The sequence below is a fragment of the Musca autumnalis genome, unplaced genomic scaffold, assembly GCF_047663935.1.
Source record: "Musca autumnalis isolate F117 unplaced genomic scaffold, ASM4766393v1 scaffold_3, whole genome shotgun sequence".
Taxonomy (NCBI): domain Eukaryota; kingdom Metazoa; phylum Arthropoda; class Insecta; order Diptera; family Muscidae; genus Musca; species Musca autumnalis.
Genome location: NW_027411866.1, coordinates 94,631,140 through 94,653,958, shown reverse-complemented (window position 1 = coordinate 94,653,958; position 22,819 = coordinate 94,631,140). Strand labels below are relative to the sequence as shown.

General features: G+C 35.0%; 1 protein-coding gene across 1 annotated transcript; it reads right to left on the bottom strand.

The window, feature by feature from the left end:
* Positions 1–6,333: 6,333 nt before the first annotated feature.
* LOC141399727 (venom allergen-1-like) lies at positions 6,334–7,386 on the bottom strand. The gene is made up of 3 exons (XM_073978961.1): positions 7,235–7,386; positions 6,753–7,147; positions 6,334–6,686 (listed from the first exon to the last, which is right to left on the bottom strand). Exons 1-3 carry the CDS (start codon positions 7,352–7,354, stop codon positions 6,425–6,427), a joined length of 777 nt encoding a protein of 258 aa, XP_073835062.1. The 5' UTR covers positions 7,355–7,386; the 3' UTR covers positions 6,334–6,424.
* Between the last annotated feature and the right edge of the window lie 15,433 nt (positions 7,387–22,819).

Sequence of the window (22,819 nt, the reverse complement as noted above, 5' to 3'; positions counted from 1 at the left end):
AACTCAATGAGCTCGTCGAATTGGCCAAAAATGTGGGTCTAGAAATCAACATAGACAAGACAAAAGCACTGCGGGTAAATAACACCACAAATATGCATATTCACATTGAAAACCTACAAATTGAATACGTATCGGTTTTTTGTTAGCTTGGTAGCGTAATGGCAGAGGATGGAGGAATCGATAATGATTAAAAAAAACCGACTCAACAAAGCGCGCGCCGCTTTCGGTCGACTAAATAAAATATGGCGATCAACACAAATTTCAATGAAGACCAAATTACGAATTTTTAACGCGTGTGTAAAATCCACCCTACTATATGGTAGCGAAACGTGGAAAACTACGTCACATATAATTCAAAGACTTCAGACATTCGTGAACATATGTCTTCGTATAATTTGTCGCATATTCTGGCCAAACCGAATCGCAAACACTGATCTATGGATAATGACAAACGAGGAACCCATAATCCGCCAAATAACAAGAAGAAAATGGAAATGGATAGGCCATACACTACGGAAGCCACAGTACAGCATAGCTAGAATGGCCTAGGAATGGAACCCACAAGGTAGCAGACGTCCTGGGCGACCAAGAAACACGCTGCGAAGAACGGTCCTGCATAAAATCGAAAAGCAAAATACAAACTTAGATAATTTAAAATATATTTGTAACGGTAAAGTAAGATGGAATTCTTTTGTAGAAGCCCTATGTTCCCAAGTGGAATATATAAAGGATAAAAAAATACTAAAGGGATAACTAAAAGTCACAACAAAGCAGAAAATAAAACATAACAAAGGAAAGAAACAAAAAACAAAGAAGAATAAAAAAACAAAATTCTTTTATTTTTTTCGTTTGATAAAAAGACTCATAAATGACTCACTAAAGACTCATAAACGATTATAAACATGACTCAAAAAAGAGTCACAAATGAATCAACAAATCACCAATAAATGATTAAAATGCGACACGAAAAATACTATATGGTAACATGGGGCGGCTTCGCCACTGGGGCGCCTTCGCCAGCACCGATTTTCTTGATAACTATAACTGCTAGGGAAATGCCGTTAAAGGGAAAATTGTGAGTTTAACGAAGATCTTTCATCTCCCAATAATTGGCATTTCTATCAAATATATGATTGCTGATGCACGCGGTTTCATGTTTTTGGGGTATTGCGAAAAATATTCGTGGTAGGTAAATTTTGTGATATAGTGTATACCTCTTGTGATATCAAAATTATATTTCATACCGTTAATAGACAACTACTGAAGAATGTAAATCCAAATAATTTGCATGATAAATGTAATTATAAATGTCAATATATTCAAATTATGAACTATGTAGGGGGTGGGGCGGCTACGGCATGATAGGGGTGTAGTGTGTTAATGTGAGAAATATGTCAGGTTTAACTTAAATTGTTTATGCTATTGACATACCACGCTATAATGTGAAGTTGAACTCAAATATTGTGCTAAACCTATCTAATTTGGCAAAAATGTCATTTTTATGCCTAAAATCAAGGTACCTACTTCAATTAATGGCTAGAATATGTTTCTTTTTGTAAATTTTTGAATCATTTTTGATTATTTAATAGAAAACATATTCCTTTTATGCATAATGTTGATATTTGAGGATGAAGTATGGTATATGCCAGTTTTAGAGTCCGTTGATATATGTCCTATGTCGATGGCGAAGCTACCCCATGGGTGGGGAATCTTCACCACTTTTTAGACATTTTGTAAGTGCTCAAAAATAATATTTTAAAAACTAAATTATAATAATTTATATGTCAAAACTTATAGTCAAGATATGCTAATATTCTTACCAAACATAATGTTTGGAAAAACTTTAATGATGCCGATATGACAACATTTTGAACAAAAACGTGGCGAAGGCGACCCATGTTACCATATATACCACCAGAAAATGGGCAAAAATGATTCGAAATTTATGCAGTAGAAGACTCACTTGTGATTTGTTTAGAAAAGTCGCCCGAGGTTACGTTTTCCTCCTGACAAAGGAGTCATTTATGATCAGAAAAGGGATCATATTCCAGCTTTTTAATTGTGCAGTCGGATCAAAAAAGACTCGAATTTGATTAAAAATGTCAAAAAATGCTGGCTAGGGTGCTACTGATTATTATCTTCAGGAATATTTTATAACCCCCAGAAATGATAAATAAAAAATTCCAGTCATTTCGGTGGGATACTGACGTCACAAACTTCATAAATACGAAAATCGTGAGGTACCTTTCTATGGGTGAGGTATAAAAACGTGTACCAATACCGACGAATTTCAATCGGAAAGGTTTTTACCTCCAACGTAGACTAAATACCAAATTTCAGCCATTTTAATGGGTTGTTGGGGCCACAAATTTCAAAATACCGAAAATCGTGAGGTACCGTTTTATGGGGTCTACATGAAGGCGTGGACCCGTTTGTCGGTACGGGGGGTTATAAAAGCACCCCAGCCAGCATTTTTGAAATTTTTAATCAAATTCGAGTCTTTTTTGATCCGACTGTACGATTAAAAAGCTGGAATATGAGCCCTTTTCTGATCATAAATGACTCCTTTGTCAGGAGGAAAACGTAACCTCGGGCGACTTTTCTAAACAAATCACAAATGAGTCTTCCTCTGCATAAATTTCGAATCATTTTTGCCCACTTTCTGGTGGTACCTATATGGACAATATTATTGAAAAATTATCATCGTTGAAGCCAAGGTTTACCGCTTTATAACTCGCGAATAGTGGTTGTATATTCTACAATTTAAATGCTTTTGGATATAATGAAATCTTTTTAGACTTGGCAAAAATTTTTGGCCTTCAAAGTTGATTTGAGTGGAAGCTGTGGCTATATTTATGTTAAAAAATGGGTAAAAATGGGTTGAAGCCAACGTGACTTTTTTTGTTTTCTCTCGATTTGTGATTAAACCAAATTTTTCCCGATTTTCCTGTCAAAGTGAATGTATAACTTTTCAAAATTTTATCTGCGTCTACCATTAAATGATGCTGACATATCGAAGTCAGGTTTTAAGTGTTTTTTGAAATTTTCTTATAATTTCGTTCCGCAAACAGGTTTTTCAAAAAATCATATATAGAAATGAAGAACTCACGATTCTGATTTATTTGATATATGTGTCGTGAATGTAGCCTACACAGCTTCAGAGAAATCTGTATCCAAATACGAACATTTTGTGCGAACAAATTTCTAAAAATCATATATTTCGGGTCGAATTTGTACAATTGGCATTCGATTTACTCGTGCATGATTGCAAATTTTGGATTTTTACGTTGCGGATCTAATAAATCATTATTCGTTAAAATCCATCTACTAAAACGCGAGATAGGAGAAATTCCAAGGTAGGAAAATCACCTAATATTGTTTTTGAAAATATCGCGTATTTTATCGCGTATTCTGAAAAAACTAGTGCAGCATCTTCCTTTTTGCGGAAACAGAGATTTAAAAACTTCACTGATAAGGGAACTACATTCATTTTATCCCAAAAATAGTGTGTGATGCTACATCCACGGTTCTTGACTGATTGCCTTGAAATAGTTATATATCGATGCCGATGCTACATCTTAGCATCCAAATTATATTTCGAAAAATATATACAAATTAAAAGATATGGTCTTGCTGTACATGAAAATCACCTGCGGACAAAACGATAATTACGCGATTTACTTATATTTTTATAATGCATATAAGTTAAAGCGGTTTATTTGAACTCTATTTCCGTTTAAGAAGTCTAATGATTTATTTCATGAAGCCGATAAACTTCCTCAATGGGAAACCTTCTATGTGAATGTAGATAACGCGAAATCCGCCCATTTTTATGGGAGTTTCAAGAAAAATAAAAGAAGTACCCCTATAGAATTTTTCCAATATTTTCAATTCTAGAATGCATGTGAATTCTATTATTCCAAACCAAAATTTGTCTTTTGTAACACAAATATGTGCTTATTTTGGCCATAATATCCTAACTACTATCCCGATGATTATAAGTTTGGTCTCATTTGATTCCCCGTGAAATCTTTCTTTAAAACTGTTACTTTTTTGTAATTTTTGAATGGGCCTATATTTTAAAAAAATTCGGATTACATTTAAAATTTTGTCAATTTTTTGTAAATTCCGCGAATGCTGAGTACCATTTTACAAATATTATGCAATCTACTTAATGACGTCACTTCGTGATAACTTTTTAGTGACAATAGTGCTCAATAAAATAATTAGCGTTTTTATAATATTTTCTTCTTAAAAGCAGAAGTAAAACCGCTATAACATTTGTCCGCAACAACCAAAAATTTGCTCGCGAGCGAATTTTTACTTGGGAATTTTTTCTTAACCTATGTACCAAAAATCGCTAAAGTAGCGCGAAAAGAAAAAAAATCAATTTTTGGAAATGGAATATGAAATAATTGGCAACATTTCCCATATATAGTATTTTTCGTGTCGCATTTTAATCATTTATTGGTGATTTGTTGATTCATTTGTGACTCTTTTTACAGTGTTTTTACAGTGTTTTATTACAGTGTTTTTACAGTGTTTTATTTAACTTACCTTGGTGTGTGTTTAGTTCAAATCTGGTAACTCATTTTTAACACAGTTGCAGTTGGCCAATCGAACTAAAACTTTGCACACTTCTCAGATTTTGATGACAATACACGAATATGAAATCAAAACCAATATGGGTCCATTTTTTCCTGTAGCTCCCATCCAGCGGTATTTTATCGCCATTTTAAGTCCGTATTGGGTGTTTTTTGACAAGCAGGGTTTCTAATGGTACAGAAACGTACTCATTAAAAATTGTGGACATAGGTCCAGGTTTTGCTATAGCCCCCATATAGCGGTACGGCCCGATTTCAAGTGTTTTAAGGGTTTTATCTTCATTTTCAGGCCGAATTGGCTGTAACTTGGCATCTGGAGTCCCCAATGGTACAGAAACTTCCACACCAAAAATTGTTGACATAGGTCCAGGGTTCGGTATAGCCCCCATATAGTGGTACCACCCGATCTCAAGTGTTTTAAGGATCTTATTTTCATTTTAGCCAGAATTGGCTATAACTTGGCATTTGGAGTTCCCAATGGTACATAAACTTCCCCACCAAAAATTAGGAACATAAATCCAGGTTTTGGTATAGCCTTTAGATAACGGTGCTACACGATTTCAGGCATTTTAAAGTTTTAATCTAAATGTTCGGCCTAAATTGACTATAATTTTGTTCTTAGTGGTCAAAAAAATGTATTTACTTAAAAGTTAAAAATAAAAAATAATTTAAAAAAAAATAAGGTTCAGTGTTTTATTTAGAAATGCACTTAAAACTAGAAAATAATTTGTCGCTTAGCCTCAATAAACATATTCTTTCTTATGATGGAATCTCTCAAATAAAACGCTTGCATTTAAATTATAAATGGTGGCAAAATTAAACGGCAAGCGTTTTATTTAAATAAAACACTGAAACTAAATTTTTTTAAATTATTTTTTATTTTAAGTTATGTTTGTTTGAAAAAGAAACGAAACAAAACTACCAGTGTTTAATCACCTAGCTGTTCAAAATATAATTAGAAGATTCATAATTCTAATCACTTTTCAAACACCAGAATGACCATTTTTTATTGAGCATTTTTCAATTTTCAGATGATCAAAATGTGACAATAAATAACGAAAAAATAGTCACATTTTAAACGCCTCAATGATTTATTTGTGATTGCTACACATTTGTTGTTGTATTTTAAATTGAACTCTTTTTAATCATTACAGGGAGTTCCTTTCTGATCATACAAGTGACATAATCAGTTTTTGATCACCAAGAGGGCTCTAAAAAGCCTCCGCAATGTGGTTTTTGAAAAAAAAAATCTTCCAAATGCTAGCTGGGACGTCTTTCTATATCCCCCATAAAAGCGTTCCTCTTGATTTTCGGTTTGAAGATTTTAGGCACATAATCTTCCCGAAATATCGGAAATTTGGTATTTTGTGTTCTTTACGCCAGAAATTTGTCTGTATAAATCGGCGTTGTTATATATCCCCCATTGAACTGTACCTCCCGAATTTCGGTATTTTGTAGGTTAGCAACATTGTTTTATCGAAATTTGGTATTTAGTCTTCTTCGCAAACGAAAACAAACTAAGTGTTCTACTTTACCGTTCTTACTTGTTATATTTCGATACGGCACAGTTTGGTCGTATCAAAGTTTATATAGCCTCGTTAGCCTAAAATTGTTCCTGTCACGGTGGAAGGGTGAGATAGATAACTTCGATTTAATCTATCTCTTCAACTACAACATATATTTCTGAAAACTCGAGCAATCGGAAAATAAAGAATAGTTTTTGTTCAGGTTTTATAGAGAGATTGTAATTGTAAACGAGTAAGATCATATAACATAGCAACAATGACTGAATAACAACACGAAATTAATACAACTAAATATTAATACCACTTGTTAACTTCGTACTTTTCCGATTTTGAACACAAATTAGGATACTGAGGATTTCTACCACTGCTGCATGATGTTGCTGGAGAGCTGCAATTTTTATAGATGGGGAAGCCCAGCATATTGGTGGTGGCATAATTACAAGCAATCAAGAAAATTTGTCTACCGCCATCGATTCTGAGATCCTCATAAGTGGCAGCTGCACAGCCCACACGTATATTACGATCAGCTACCATAACAGTGAAGTGCCCAATTGCACTAAAACGTATCAATAAAAATTCAAATTAATTAAAAACTCAATTTCTTTCTAAATTTTTTACTTACGGTCCTTGATAGCCAACAGGGAAATAATTGATATAATCCATTTTAACATCCTTAACTTCATCATACCACATGGCAAAGGATTTTTGGAATAGAGTGCTATAACTTTGTTGACCCCAGAATGATCTCCAAGCCAAATTTTGTCCAGCATATTGAAAGGTTTCAGTGTTGCGACATTTATCATGCTCCATTTTACATTGAAGAACGTTGTAGGCAGCAACGGCAGCCAGTTCATCATCCCATTCCATGGTAGCCATACGACAAGCTGGTGCTAGACCATTGACACCACCTCCAGCTACCAAATTACGTTTTTCATTGTGAGCCCTTACAATTTCAGCTTTCAAATTAGCATCGATATTGACAAAGGCAGCATTGGCGGGACATGAGGCATCAAATATCTGATAATAGAAATTTAAGGAAATTTTAAAAGAAATCAATAATGTCGGTTTTTTATAATCCTAGTAAGTCAAATTTTGTACGTTAACCTTATTGCGACAGGCAACATGAGTTACTCCTTTATTACACAAATTTGTTGAACAATAATCATTGCCCACTGCAGAAGCAATTAGACAGCCAACGATTAAAAATTCTATTAAGTTATTCATATTTACTAGAATTGTATGTAATTCACACTGTAGATAGTGTTGAACTGATAGTGATTTGTTAGAAGTGTTCTTCTTAAATACTAACAAAATTGACATATGTTTTGATATCAAGGTCGCTACATCTAACCAAGACCATGTAAATTTCAAACTTGCAGGTGTTCTCTAATCTGCCGAATATTTATCCACATGTCTTATCTTGCCTCTTCAAAGCTTTTAAGTATATATTGTTTGTTTTCCGTAGATAAACCCTATTTGTATAACCCTGAATATATTTTCATCAAAATGTGTAATTATATACATATGTACATATAATAGCTGAACCAGTAGTGGGATTCTCTAACTCACGTTTCGGTTACCGACGAAAATCAGTATATTTATAATCCATATAATTTCCGTAATTTACGATTTTTTTCAGTAAGATAGCGTCCAAAATAAAGTTTCCGCCAAGACCTATCTATAGTAAGAGTGTTTTTAACTTTTATATGTAATTTTTATTCAAAAACTTGCATTTTAATGTTACCGATTTTTGTCGATAACCAAAACAGAATTACACTACAGGTGCGCCCCCTAACTCCGACTATGGTTATAGTCCAGTCAAAAATGTAATGTCATAAAAGTTTCTATCGATCCAATGTGTGCAAAAACGTTATTCGTGATCAACTGAGGCCTTATTCAGTTCCTTTATGATCTATGTGCCAAATTACAATGGAGAAATAAGCCGTGTAAATACATTATGAGGCGAACCCGTTAAAATAAACAACCATGTGTTAGATATTTCCATAAGCTTTTTGAATTTGGACATTCGGGTCATATAACCGGAAAACCGAACATTATACATTTCCATAATTAGAACAAAAAACCGTATGTCTGAACAAAAATTAAACAAGTAAAAAGTCGTAAAATTCGGCCGGGCCGAACTTTTTATACCCCCACCATGAAATATTCTGAACTAAAATGGAATAATGAGTTTTCTTTTCTGTCCTCAATTTTAGGTCCAGAAATTTTTCGGCCACGGATACCTACATGTTTTATTCTAACCCAAACAAGTAAGAACGGCGTTAAGTTCGGCCAGACCGAACTGGTTATACCCTCCACTACGAGTTGTATTGAAGTAAAATGGAACAATTAGTTTCCTTTCGTTGAAGAAGACAAAATTTCAGAAAGTTCTGCAAAACAATGTGGCTAACCTTCAATATACCAAAATTCGGCAGGTACCGCTCCATGGGGGGATATATAAAAACGTCGATCTATACCCACAAATTTATGGCGGATAGTTTTTAGACTCAAAGAAGACTAAATACCAAATTTCCGATATTTCAAAAAAAAAACCTTCAAAATACCGAAAATCAAGAGGTACGCTTCTATGGGGGATATAGGAACCCACAGACCTGTACTGATAATTCTTTTCTGGAATATTTTATAATCCAATGGAAGACTAAATAACAAATTTCAGTCTTTCGGTGGCATATTGACGTCACATCCTTCAGAATTACGAAAATCGAGAGGTACCGTCCTATGGAGGCTATATCGATATGTTAACCTATACCGACGAATTTCAGTCACAAAGGCTTTTATCTCCAACAAAGACTAAATACCAAATTTCAGCCATTTCTGTGGGTTGCTGTGGCCACAACCTTCAAAATACCGAAACTCGGGAGGTACCTTTCTATGGGGGCAAAGTGAAGGATTGGACCTGTACCAACAAATTTCTGGGGAAGGTGTTATACCCCCAAGGAAGACTAAATACCAAATTTGAGCCATGTGTTAGGAATATTAAGGCCACAACCTTTAAAATACAGAAAATAGGCAATACTAAGGCGCACAATGTCGCGAGTTCATATTAACTGTGGCCAAAAATAGAAGGAGTTGTCGTAGGTGCATCAATTTTGGTACACGTACCTATTATTGACTTACAATCTTCAGGACAAAAAATTGGGTTGGTCGGTCCACGTTTTGATATAGTCCCCATAGAACCGTACCTCCCGATTTTCGGTATTTTGAATGTTTTAGACACAATGACCAACCGAAAGTATTCAAATTTTGTGGTTAGTCTTCGGCAGAGGTATTAAACAATTCAACAGAGAGTTGTGGGCTTAGGTCCACGTTTTGGTATAGCTCCCATACAACGGTACCTCCCGATTATCGGTATTTTGAAGATTTTAGCCTTATTATTACACCGAAATTGCTGAAATTTGGTATTTAGTCTTCGTAGGGGGCATTATACCTTCACCTTGAAATTTGTCTGCATAGGTCCACGCCTTCATATAGCCCCCATAGGACGGTACCTCCCGATTTTCGGTATTTTGAAGATTTAGCCTGATTATCACACCGAAATGGCTGAAAATTGGTATTAAGTCTCCGTTGGGGACTTGCAACCTTCCACCAGAAATATGTCGGTATAGGCCCTCGTCTTCCTATAGCCCCCATAGAACCGTGCCTCCTCATTTTCGGTATTTTGAGTGTTGTGGCCTTAATATCCAGCCGAAATGACTGAAATTTGGTGTTTAGTCTTCATATTGTTTGTGAGCATATTGAATATATCAAACTCTTGTCTCTGTATATGAGAAATTTCCTTTAAAAATTTGTTTTGACCGATTAGTGTTCAAAAAACGGTAAATTTTTTGTAAAAAATCGAATTTTGATTTTCGCTGTTCACATTTTTTTTAAAAAAATTGATATTTTTAAAATTCTCTAGTTTTAAAGCAATATTATTAGGTGCTTAATAAGCCCACAAAAATTTATGATGATCGGTTCATTCGTTTTCGCGCTATAGCCAACACCGCAAAACGATTTGTTAAAAAGGGGATATCCTCTCAGTGAGGTGGTCGCTGAAAAAGAGAAATGACACATTCGTCTGCAAACCTCTGCAGCTGGGACCTTTATATATTTGATGTACTCACTTTTTACTACTCATACAGCAAAAAATATCGATATACACTTTTATACAATTTTTTTCCCACTCCACTCAATTTAAAATTTGCTTCAGAAAATTAATAAACTTAGTAATACATGTTTGGGTAAATGTAAACACCATATGATTAATATTTACATGCAAACAAAAGTGTAGCCAAGTTTATGACATCCCAAGAGAACTTAGGAACCATTTTTGCAGCGACCGTTACTTTTAAATTTTAAATATTAACGCATAATATAATTTATTAATTTTAGAAAAAAAAAAAAACACAAAAATACGTATTAACTAAAATTGTCGGATTTAAATCCTCATATAGCAAAAACTACTTCACGTATCAGTACAAAAATTCAGATTCTTCTTAATAAACATGTTTTCTATCACTCCCCATCAATAAATTTGTTCAACGAAGTATTTAGTTTTTACCATTTTTGGCCACGGTCGTGACACTGTGAGGCGTGGACCTGTACCGAGAAGTTTCTGATGAAAGTTTTATACCCCTAACGTAGACTAAATACCAAATTTCTGAGGAATATTGAAGCCACAGCCTTCAAAACACCGAAAATCGGGAGGTACGTTCTATGGGGGTTATATGAAGGCGTAGAAATATACCGAGAAATTTCTGGGGAAAGTTTTATACCTCCAACGAAGACTAAGTACCAAATTTCAGCCTTCAAAATACCGAAAATTGGGTGGTACTGTTCTATGGGGCTATATCAAAACGTGGACAGATATAGCCTGTTTGCAATACCAAACATCCTATAAGTAATAGAAACTTCTTTACTAAATTATAAAGACCTATCTTAAAAATTGCGAGCTGTATCTTGATTTCAACAGACGGGTTTACGTACATGGTTATATCGACTTAGAATTTTATCCTGATCAAGAATATATATACTTTATAGGGTTCCGATAAATATTTCGATGTGTTACAAACGGAATGACAAATTTAATTATACCCTCCATATTATGGTGGAGGGTATATAAATGTATTCAATCAGATTGTACATTTTTATGGGGGGCTATATCAAAGTGGGGACCTATCTTGAAAATTTTTTGTGGAAAAGTTTTGTAACTGCAGGGAACCTCAAATATCAAATTAAGGGTAGTTCTGTCATACAATGTAGCTCATACTAACGTAAATCGGCAGGTACCGTTATGTGGGGGACTTATCTTCAGTGTCATGCTTAAGTGTTCCATACGCCATTTTTGACTTTTTAAGATACATGTGGTTTCTAGGGTTTTCTTTCTTGAATTTTTGTTCAGCTTTCTCCTATCTGCTCTAGTTTTCGAGATATCCACGCTTCGACATGAAAGCTTAAACTTTTTTCAGTTATGAAATTAATGGCCTTTTTCACTAAGACGATTCGAATTCAAATTCGATCGAACTACGACCAAACTTCTGTTTTTTGAAAAATATTTGATTTTTTTTAAATCAAACAAAACATTGTTCGAACGAAATTGAATTCGAGTCGTTTTAGAGAAACATGCTATTATATTTTAAAAACTGCCTAGATTAAAAACACTTTTCAAAAATTAGAACTTTAATTTTTCATTTAGAAGTTTCTAATTTATTGAGAAAAAGATGGAAAAAAACGTTTTGTCACATTGTTCCATATGGTGTACAATATTTAACATTTGTGGAACAAATCGACAAAAATTCTATTCTTAAAAAAATTTCTATAACATTTATATTTCAATACATATTCCTCTTTATTTTTGCAAATATGTTCTATATGCTATTATTAATAATTCAAGTCAAAATTATAAATATTTTCTTTAGTCAGCACCACGCAGTTGTGACACAAAACAATAAAATGCGATTATCTCGAAACGGGCAAATGGCGTATGGAACACTTAAGCATGACACCGATGTTATGTTGACGACTTATACTGAAGAGATTTCGTGACCACAGAGAAAAAGATTTTTTGGAAAATTTTCGTGACCACAGGGAAACTAAAATATTAAATTACAAATAGTTCGGTTAACCATTTTAACTAAAATTCTCAAAATACCGAATAGCGGGAGGTACCGTTATGTGTGGGCTATAACAAAACATGGACCTATGTTGTTGTGAAGAAGTGCTGTGAACACTAAAAACCTCAAATGTCAAATTACATCTAGTTCGTTTAAAAATTTGAGCTAAAATTCTCAAAATACCAAAAATCTGAAGGCATTGTTATATAGGGGTTAAAGTTCGGTTAAAATTTTTAGCTAAAACCTTCAAAACACCGAAAATCATGGAGAATTTTTGGTGGAAAAGTTTCGTGAAAACAGAGAACTTCAAATATCAAATTACAGCTATTTCGGTTAAAAATTGTAGCTAAACCCTCAAAATACCGAAAATCGTGAGGTACCGTTATATGGGGTCTATAAAAACATGGACCTACGTTGAAAATTTTGATGGAGAAGTGTTGTGATCACAGAGAACCACAAATGTCAAATTACAGCTATTTTGGTTAAAAATTGTAGCTAAAATACTCAAAGTACCGAAAATCAAGAGGTACCCTTATATGGAGGATATATTATCGAACTTGATCTGCCCATGGCAGAAAGACAATCTGGTGCAAAAATATAGCGTTCTAGCTCAAATATTGTGGATGCTAGAGTGATTATAACAGACGGACGGGCGGACATGGCTATATCGACTTAGAATTTTATCCTGATCAAGTACTTTACAGGGTCGCAAGTTATTATTTCAATGCGTAACAAACGGAAAAACAAATTTAATATACCCTCTATACTATGGTGGAAGGTATAAAAATCAGAGAGTTTTCGTTGTATTCGTCTTACGATTACACATGTGGCTTTAATGGGCTATTCTGAATCTTACATGAAATAACTCTACTAAATAAACACTTTCCGATTTTATTGGATTTTTTTTTAAATATCCGCTTCGTTTTGTTTTATAATGACAACTTTTCTGAGCTTTATACATTGCAATATCTCAAAATCTGTTACAGTATATTGATGAATTCAAAATCGAAAATAAAATTTGGTCAGACCATATGCCGATATCACTATCTTCAGCATTCAGATTGAATGAAGAAATGGAAAATGTACACTGTTTGCTGCCAAAAATGGCTTGGAATATACGGAAAAAAGAGGAATACCAACTGGTGGCATTAATAAATACACACGGAGAACAGGATGTTTTGAGTTTTCCAGAAATAACAAGGTGGTAAAAGAAGTTGCACAAAATTGCTCAAATTAACTTAGTTGTTTAAGAAAAAGGAAAAATGGTTCACTTTAAAATGCTATAAGGCAAGGAAAAAAACTTTCAAGTGGTTTAAGAAATTTAGAAAATTCAGCACAAATTAGAATAAGGATGGATACATCAATAGTAATCGTCAGTATATGCCAAACTGCAAAACAACAATATTACTCTAAGATGGAAAGAAGGCTAGAAGAAGTAGAGACAGTAAGGATTGGTGGAGGATAGCGAAAGAAATTGGAACCGATAAAGATGAAACAAAAATATGTGTTCCAACAAATGAGTTAATGATATATTTTGAAAATTTATTTAACCCCCCTAAAAAATCATCCGATATACAATATGCCCCCAATTATTTGTTAAACGATGATTGGATAAGCCAATTACATTAGGAGAATTAAAAAGGATACTACAAAAAGTGAAAATAAATAAGGCCCCCGGTGAAGATCGAGTTCCTTATGAATTTTATAAGAATGCTCCTGACCAATTCCTTTTGGAAATAGTTAAAGCATGTAACAGTCTCTTCAACAAAGGAGAAGTGGATGGTACATTCATTACTAGTATAATATACCCCATACATAAAAAAGGCGATGTCACACAGGCTCAGAATTACCGGGGTATATCATTCATGAATTGTCTGCCTGATTATGATGGGATTGATAAATGACAGATTAACTACCTGGACTGAAAAATACAAAAAGATGAGCGAGTATCAATCAGGTTTCAGAAGAAACTATTCAACTTCTGACAATCTTTTCAACCTTACTTCGATTGTGCACTTAAACTGGAATAATAAAAAGAAAACGTACGCATTTTTTGTGGACTTCAAAGCAGCTTTTGACAATGTGTCCAGATGGTCTATGATGTATAAATTAAATTGTATTGGGGTGTCATCGAAAATGACAAAATTTATCGAGAGCGTGTATAGAAACACTAAGTTTCGTGTATGGACAGGTAAAGAGCTCCCCGAAAACTTCTCCACGTCGACAGGTGTTAAACAAGGCGGTTTGTTGTCACCCCTACTGTTTGCATATTATTTAGATGACCTCCAGATTTCATTGGCGGCGGTGTAATGGTCGATGATCTCAATATCAGAATATTACTATACGCCGGCGATATAGTAATATTAGCAAATGATGTCAAAATCTTACAGGCGATGATAGATAAATAAGAGGAGTATTGCGTTATTTGGAATGTATCTGTTAACCTGGAAAAATCAAAGATAATGGTTTTCAGAAAAGACGGTAAACTAGCACAGAATAAAAAGTGGTACTACAAACAGTAGCTGATTACCATTACATCACAATTTTCATATCTTGGCATGCTTTTATCACCACAATTGTCATTTAGAAAACAACCCAAGCTAGAAATAATACTTCAAAAACTAGGATAAATTTTACATGGAAACGTTTCCTAAGTAAACCAAACGTATCTATCACCGCAAAATGGAAACTATTTAACGCGGTATGCAGATCCATACATCAATATGGAGCCCAAATATGGGGATTTTCTAACTTCGATGAAACTGACAAGCTAGAGGTTTATTTTTGGAAAAAAATCGTATTACTGCCAAATTTTACACCAACTTATATAATAGGACTTGAAACCGGGGTAGAAAATTGTCATATGTTTGCTTTGAAAACGCATCTGAATTATATAATTCATGTCCTTTATGATTACGACTCCAGCCGTTTACCAAACAAACTCGTAAAGAAAATCATGCAAAAGCAAATCTATTGGGCAAATGATGTAAAAACACTTTTCCTACAAAATTCTATTGAGCCACTGGACCCACGCCACACTAATCGATGGTAAAAATTGATCAGCTTTTCCACTCACTAATATCTAAACATCAAATTACTGCTACAAATAAAGCTAATGCGACAAGACGTATGTATATACGCAAAATTGGATCCATCTGTAGGTCGAACATATATTTCATCAAGTTTAACGGCGCAAGAAAAAATTTGGATTTTTAAAGCAAGAAGCAATATGCTTAGGCTCAACTGTAATCCTTATGACCCTAATGGAAACCCCATATGCTCGCTATGCAATGCATTTTCTATGTCGTTGCCCATCGTTAAAAGAATTTAGATTCATGACCTTCCAAAAGGTTTTGCTTTCCGAAGAAGAACTGATGCACATCCTAAATGGATATGTTGTAAACTGGAGCCAGTTGGCAAATTTTATAATGATATGCATACAGTATAGGAATCAGTTATTAGATGAGTTTAATTTATAACTTTCAACAATGTCTTCAAAAACACTTATATGAATTTCTAGAATTAGGCAGACGGCCATCAGCCAGCGCCTTAATAAATATTATATAATATCTTATTTTTATTTAATTCTTACATATATTGTTTAAACAAAATAATTGTAAAACTGTTTTGAATACATAAATAAAAATATAATACTACTACTACATTGCAATTCAAAAATAGGTATTCCCTACCTCATAGTCAACCCGAGTTATTAATTGAGGATTTTAAGTTTATCAGCAGATTTTATGTGTTTTTTTTTCTTTTTCTAACATTTTTTGTCGGATATTTCCTCCCAATTATGCTGTTTACAGTTGATAATCGTCCCTATTCCCTATCGTTATAATAATGCGATCTAATTATAAAAGTAAACAAGTAAAAAGTCGTTAAGTTCGGCCGGGCCAAACCTTTTATACCCTCCACCATAAAATAGTCTTAATTAAAATGGAATAATTAGGGTCCTTTCACAATTTTAGGTGGAACAGCATTTCGACAATGGATAGACTGCTACTGCCTCCCAATATTGCTTAAATTACACTGTGAACACAAATGTTGGGGCAGAGATAAAAACCCCGAAGGACAGATGCGCCGTGAGTCGAACTTCCGCGTTATGGCGTGATGAAGTTTTTGCAAGAGACACCCTGTAAGCCATCATGAATTAGCATTATATCTTGTTTGTTGTTTTTGTAGAGCACTTAAGCAACAGTGAAAAAAGATATAACGTTAATTGCTGATGGTCCACAGGGTCTCTAACAAAAATTTCATCACGCCATAACGCGGAAGTTCGACTCACGGCGCATCTGTCCTCCGGGGTTTATAATATACTCACCAAGGCCTTCCTTCCCCAAGAGGAATTTTCCGTGCCCCAGATTTTCACCTCAATTTTGTTGCACAGTGTTATCTAATCTAATCTATAAAAATGGGTTCAGCTAGGTGAAAGGTACCACCTACGGGGCTATATCAAAGAGTCAACCCATCTTTAAATTTTTTGGCGGAAAAGTTTTATAGCTGCAGGGAACTTCAGGAGTCGAATTGAGGGTAGTTTCATCAAAACAATGTAGACCCTCAAAAATGGACCCATGTTGACGAATTTTAGTGAAAAAATTTCGTGACCACTGAAAATTCCCGAAAATCGGGAGGTACAGTTATATGGCGGAATATACCAAAACATGGACCTATGTATATTGACGAGTATTTTTGAATAGACAAAATTGTAGCTAAAATTCTCAAAATACGGATCATTACAGCTAGTTCGGTTAAAAAAATGCAGCTAAAATTCTCAAAATACCGAAAATCGGGTGATACCGTTATATGGGGGCTATACCTAAACATGAACCTATACTGACGATATTTCGTTGGAGATGTTTTATGACCACTGGGAACTTCAAATGTCAAATCACAGATATTTCGGTTAAAAATTGTAACTAAAATGCTCAAAATACCGAAAATCGGGAGGTACGGTTGTAGTGGGGCCATACCAAGACATGGACCTAAGTTGACGATGTTTGGTAGAGATGTTTCATGACCACTGAGAACCTCAAATGTCAACTTGCAGATAGTTCGGTTACAAATTGTGGCTATAATTCTCAAAATACCGAAAATCGGGAGGTACCGATATATGGGGGCTATACCAAAACATGAACCTATACTGACGATATTTCGTTGGAGATGTTTTATGACCACTGAGAACTTCAAATGTCAAATTACAGCTATTTCGGTTAAAAACTGTAGCTAAAATTCTCAAAATACCGAAAATCGAGAGGTAACGCTATATGGGGGCTATACCAAAACATGGACCTATGTTGACGATGTTTCGTGGAGATGTTTCATGACCACTGAGAACCTCAAATGTCAAATTGCAGATAGTTCGGTTAAAAATTGTGGCTAAAATTTTCAAAATACCGAAAATCGGGAGGTACGGTTATAAGGGGGCCATACCAAGACATGGACCTATGTTGACGATGTTTGGTAGAGATGTTTCATGACCACTGAGAACCTCAAATGTCAACTTGCAGATGGTTTGGTTAGAAATTGTGGCTATAATTCTCAAAATACCGACCACTGAGAACCTCAAATGGCAAATTACAGCTAGCTCGGTTAAAAATTGTAGCTAAAAATCTCAAAATACCGAAAATCGGGAGGTACCGATATATGGGGGCTATACCAAAACATGGACCTATGTTGACGATGTTTGGTGGAGATATTTCATGACCACTGAGAACCTCAAATGTCAAATGGCAGATAGTTCGGTTAAAAATTGTGGCTAAAATTTTCAAAATACCTCAAATCCGGAGGTACCGTTATATGGGGGGCTATACCAAAGAGTGGACCGATATAGCCCATCTTCGAACTTGACCTGCCTCGGGTGCAAAATTTCAGCACTCTATCTCAATTATTGCGGACGCTGGAGTGATTACAACAGAAAGAGGGACGGACAGACGGACATGGCTAGATCGTCTTAGAATTTTATCCTGATCAAGAATATATATACTTTATAGGGTCGCAAATGATTAGTTCGATGTGTTACAAACGGAATGACAAACTTAATATACCCTCCATACTATGGTGGAAGGTATAAAAATGGCAAAGTCTAACTCTTTCTGCTTATTGAGGCCGTATGTGTACGTATGTCTTTAGTTTGTCATTGCTGATGGACAGATCTACACTTTTTGAACCATTGACCTCACCATTAACGGCAATTTGGAAACACTTAATTTTTTGAATAGGGGAGGTGTCGTGTATTTTCATATATAAGACATACGTAAAATTTTGAAATTTTGATAATTTTTTATAAACTCAGCAGAAGGTATGTTGTCACTCTAGTGTCCGCAATAATTGAGATAGAACGCTAAAATTTTCTGGTATAGCCCCCATATAACGGTACCACCTGATTTAATTTATTTTGAGGATTTTATGTAAATTTTTTTACTAAATTAGCTGAAATTTGACATTTGAGGTTCTTAATGGACTAACAACTTTTCCACTAAAAATTGTAAAGATAGGACCACATTTTTGACCGAATTAGCTAAAATTTGACATTTGGGGTTCCCAATGACCAAAAAACTCCTCCACTAAAAATTGCCTATATAGGTCCACGTTTTGGTATTACGGTATCGCCCGATTTCAAGTATTTTGACGTTTTTAGCTACAATTTTTATGGACACAGGTCCACGTTTCATTGTAGCCCCCATATATCTGTACCGACCAAACGATCAGAGTATTTCGTGGTGGAGGGTATAAAATTTCGGCCCGGCCGAACTTTTATGTAGTTTAAAGGTTCTTGTCTCAATCTTTTTGGCGGTATAAAACTTTCCACTTGAAATTTTACGGTACAGGTCCTCATTATACCCTCAGCATTTATGCTAACGAAGGTGTATACATTTTCATACTGGCACAATGTGTCTCATCGAAATAATTGTTTCAGACCCCAAGAATGTTTGGACGACAATTTGGAGCCGATTTAGCAATGTCCGTCTGTCTGGCTGGCTAGTGCGCACGATAACTCTCGAGCAGATGAACCGATTTGGTACAAAATTTGGCATTCGTAATATTTTGTCCAAATTTAATTTAAGTTTGAAGATGGGTTATATCGGTCCACTTCTTCCGGTACCTTCCCCACAAAACTTCGGAAAATGTGTGCGCACGATAACTCTTGAAGGGAGTAACCGATTTGGTCCACACTTTGCACATCGTGAAGTTTCTACTAGACTTAGATGAGGTTCCAATATGGACCCAATCGGTCCACTCTTTCCAGTACCTCCCACACAAAAGTTCGGAAAAGTTCAGTTTAGGACCTGCTCTAGAATCGCTTTGATTTTTGTTATAGCAACTCCTATACGACGGTACAAGTTTCATAAGGGGTAAGTCCATACTTCCTGAGAAAATAGCCTGAAAGTATGAAAACCCCATGACACCGTGTGTAGTGGTAGGAACGCAAGATAAATTTCGAACGGATCTGCCGATTCGGTGCAATATTTGGTCTTCGTAATATTTTGTCCAAACTTAATTAAGGATCGAAGATAAGCCATATCAGTCCACTAATTCAGGTACCTACCTTCAGGTACCTCCGTCACATGAGTTCATAAATTTTCGGAAAAATTGTGCGCATGACATCCCTTGATGGTAGTGACCGATTTTGTCTATACTTTACACATCCTAATATATATACCAGATATAGATCAGGTTCGAATATGGACTATATTTCTCCACTCCTTCAGGTACCTCCCTCACAAAATTGTTGGATAAGTTCACTTTAAGACCTGCTCTGGAATCACTTTGATTTTTGTTGAAATATTCGCTCCCTCAATTACGACTGTAAAAGTTTTTTCAGGGGCAAGTCCATACTTCTTGAGAAAACAGCCCGAAGGTTGTAAAAAACCCTCTATGACACCATATGTAGTGGCTGGAGAGCACGACAACTCTCGAACCAAATACTGAGTTGGTTCACGCTTTGCATTTCGTAATATTTCTTCGAATTCGAATATTTCTTCGAAAATAATCGCTAAAATGGTACGCGCGATATCTCATAAAGAGAGCAACCCGGTTGAGGGTCTGTTCGAGGATCCCTTGAAAAATTTTACCTAGTGGTCCTGTTTAGAGCGATATTATGTTTTTCGTAGGCAATAACATGCTTCCTGATATAATGGTCCAAAACCACTGAATTATATGGTGACCAAATGAAACGGCAGGTGGTCGCGACATCTATCGAGGGGAATGACACCCAAAATAAGACCTACTTCCAAAATTAACTATGTCGGTCCATTCCTTTAGATACCTTCCCCGCATAACTTTTGAGCTTCTATCCAAATCCATATTTTTGTCGGTTCATACGCCCAAAATTTTGATATATACGTTTTGAGAAAAAAGTGTTTCAATTCACACAGGCTGGCGGTATATCTCCCCATAGAACGGGGGCCTAACGTAACGCCGTTCTTGCTTGTTAATTGCATACATTTACTGATCCATACTCTGCGTCCATCCAATAAAGGTGTTGACGAGAGGGGGTAGTGTTTCTACTTGTAACTGATAAGTAGACAGCGGAATTTTATGCAACCCCTATTTTTGGTCCGACTAAGGTCAAATTTTGGGACAGACATATGGAAAAAATAAAATATGCATATATGCAAAATTTATACATTTTACATATTTTCTAATACAACAAGTATTTCAATAATAGGTACAAAAATTTTTGTGTGTACAATTTTTCTGTTTAAAATTCTCTTCAGACAAGTCCATAAAATAAAGAAATGTATAACCACAGCCACAACCTTCAAAATACCGAAAATCGGGAGATATCGCTCTATGGGGGCTATATGAAGGCCTGAACATAAACCGAAAAATTTTAGGTGGAAAGTTTTTTTACCCCCAAGAAAGAGTTAATATCAAATTTCATCCGTATTGGCGGCTGAAATCCGGAAGTACCGTTCTATGGGGGGTGTATGAAGACATGGACCTATACCGAGAAATTTCAGGTGGAACGTTTCATACCCCCAAGGAAGACTTAATACCAAATTTCAGCCATTTTAGAGTGGTATTGAGGCCACAACCTTCAAAACACCAGAAATCCGGAGGTACCGTTCTATGGGGCTATATGAAGACGTGGACCTATACCGACAAATTTCAGGTGGAAGGTTTTATACCCCCAACGAAAACTTAATACCAAATTTCAGCCATTTCGGTGGGATATATAGGCAAAAATTTCTGGGCCTAATTCTTTTTGTTTTGTGATAAAACGAGTTTCTGTCTAATCAGATTTTCTCTATGACCATCCTAACTATATATGCATTTGCATAGGATTCCGCTGTCTACTGATAAGTAGATTTGTTCAAGACACCATTCTTATGTAGTTGAAGTTTGATGTGTAAATGTTTTCTATATGTTATGGACATGAACATCGTTATCTGATAAGAATATGTTACAATTGGAGGTGTTTTCCTTTCACCTTCTGTTTTATTATATTTGATAAATATTCCCGTGGCTTATCTATTGTTTTTATTTGTATATGCTGACATATTGTAACACTTTTCTAACGAGTCTAAACAATTTGAATAACCCTGAAAGATAGTGCTTAATATCTGATGTAAACTTAACAAGTTATTGTTCTTGAACGATCTGAATCTCTTTTTGGCATGGTACATGTGCCCATATTTTGGTGTTGGTGTTGGTTTCCATCCAATTTAAATATACTCCTATTGATAATGCACATCGATTTTGGTGTTATTTGATACTTTGTATTCTAATAGGAAGGAAAAATTCCCTGCAAATAGTTTACCGTACAAGTTTTGGAACAATGTCTATATAACGTTACCATTTCAATTTAATCTGTACAGTTTGCCATTTATTTCATTACGAATGTTTGCAAACGTGTAGCCATATCGGTAATATTTGTAATTGTGCTTTTCTGTCCAAACAAACTCCAAAATAGGAATATTGATTACTCAAAATCTTAAATTACAATAATATCGGTAGTGACACGTAGCTCATATAAATTAAATACTTACAATTTGCCGACATTTTTTGGAAGAATTTAAAAAATTACCAAAAACTTCCATTACCATTTGGACCTATGGAATATATGCTATATAACGAACATCCTTTCCTCTACAATTTGGCATTTAAATGGGTTTCAGAATTTGCGATATAGGTATTACTATCTATTTACAATATCCTTTTGATGGTGCTAAGACCCCAATATATTTTACTGTTTTGGCGGATCATATAATTCATAGGTCGTGAAAATTCATCCACTAGAATGGCGGAAACACCGACTGCAAAAATAGAAAAAAATGTGCTAAAAATGTTTTTGAAAATATCGTGGATTTAATAGCGGATCATTACTTTTTCAATAAAGAAACTGACACATCAAACGCGTTCTTTCGCAAACAGAGGTTTAAACAAGGGAGAACCGCGTTTAGTTCAACTGACCGAACTTGTTATACCCTCCACCACGAGCTGTATTGAAGACAAGTAAAAAGTCGTTAAGTTCGGCCGGGCAGAACTTTTATACCCTCCACCATAAAATAGTCTTAATTAAAATGGAATAACTAGGGTCCTTTCACAATTTTAGGTGGAACAACTT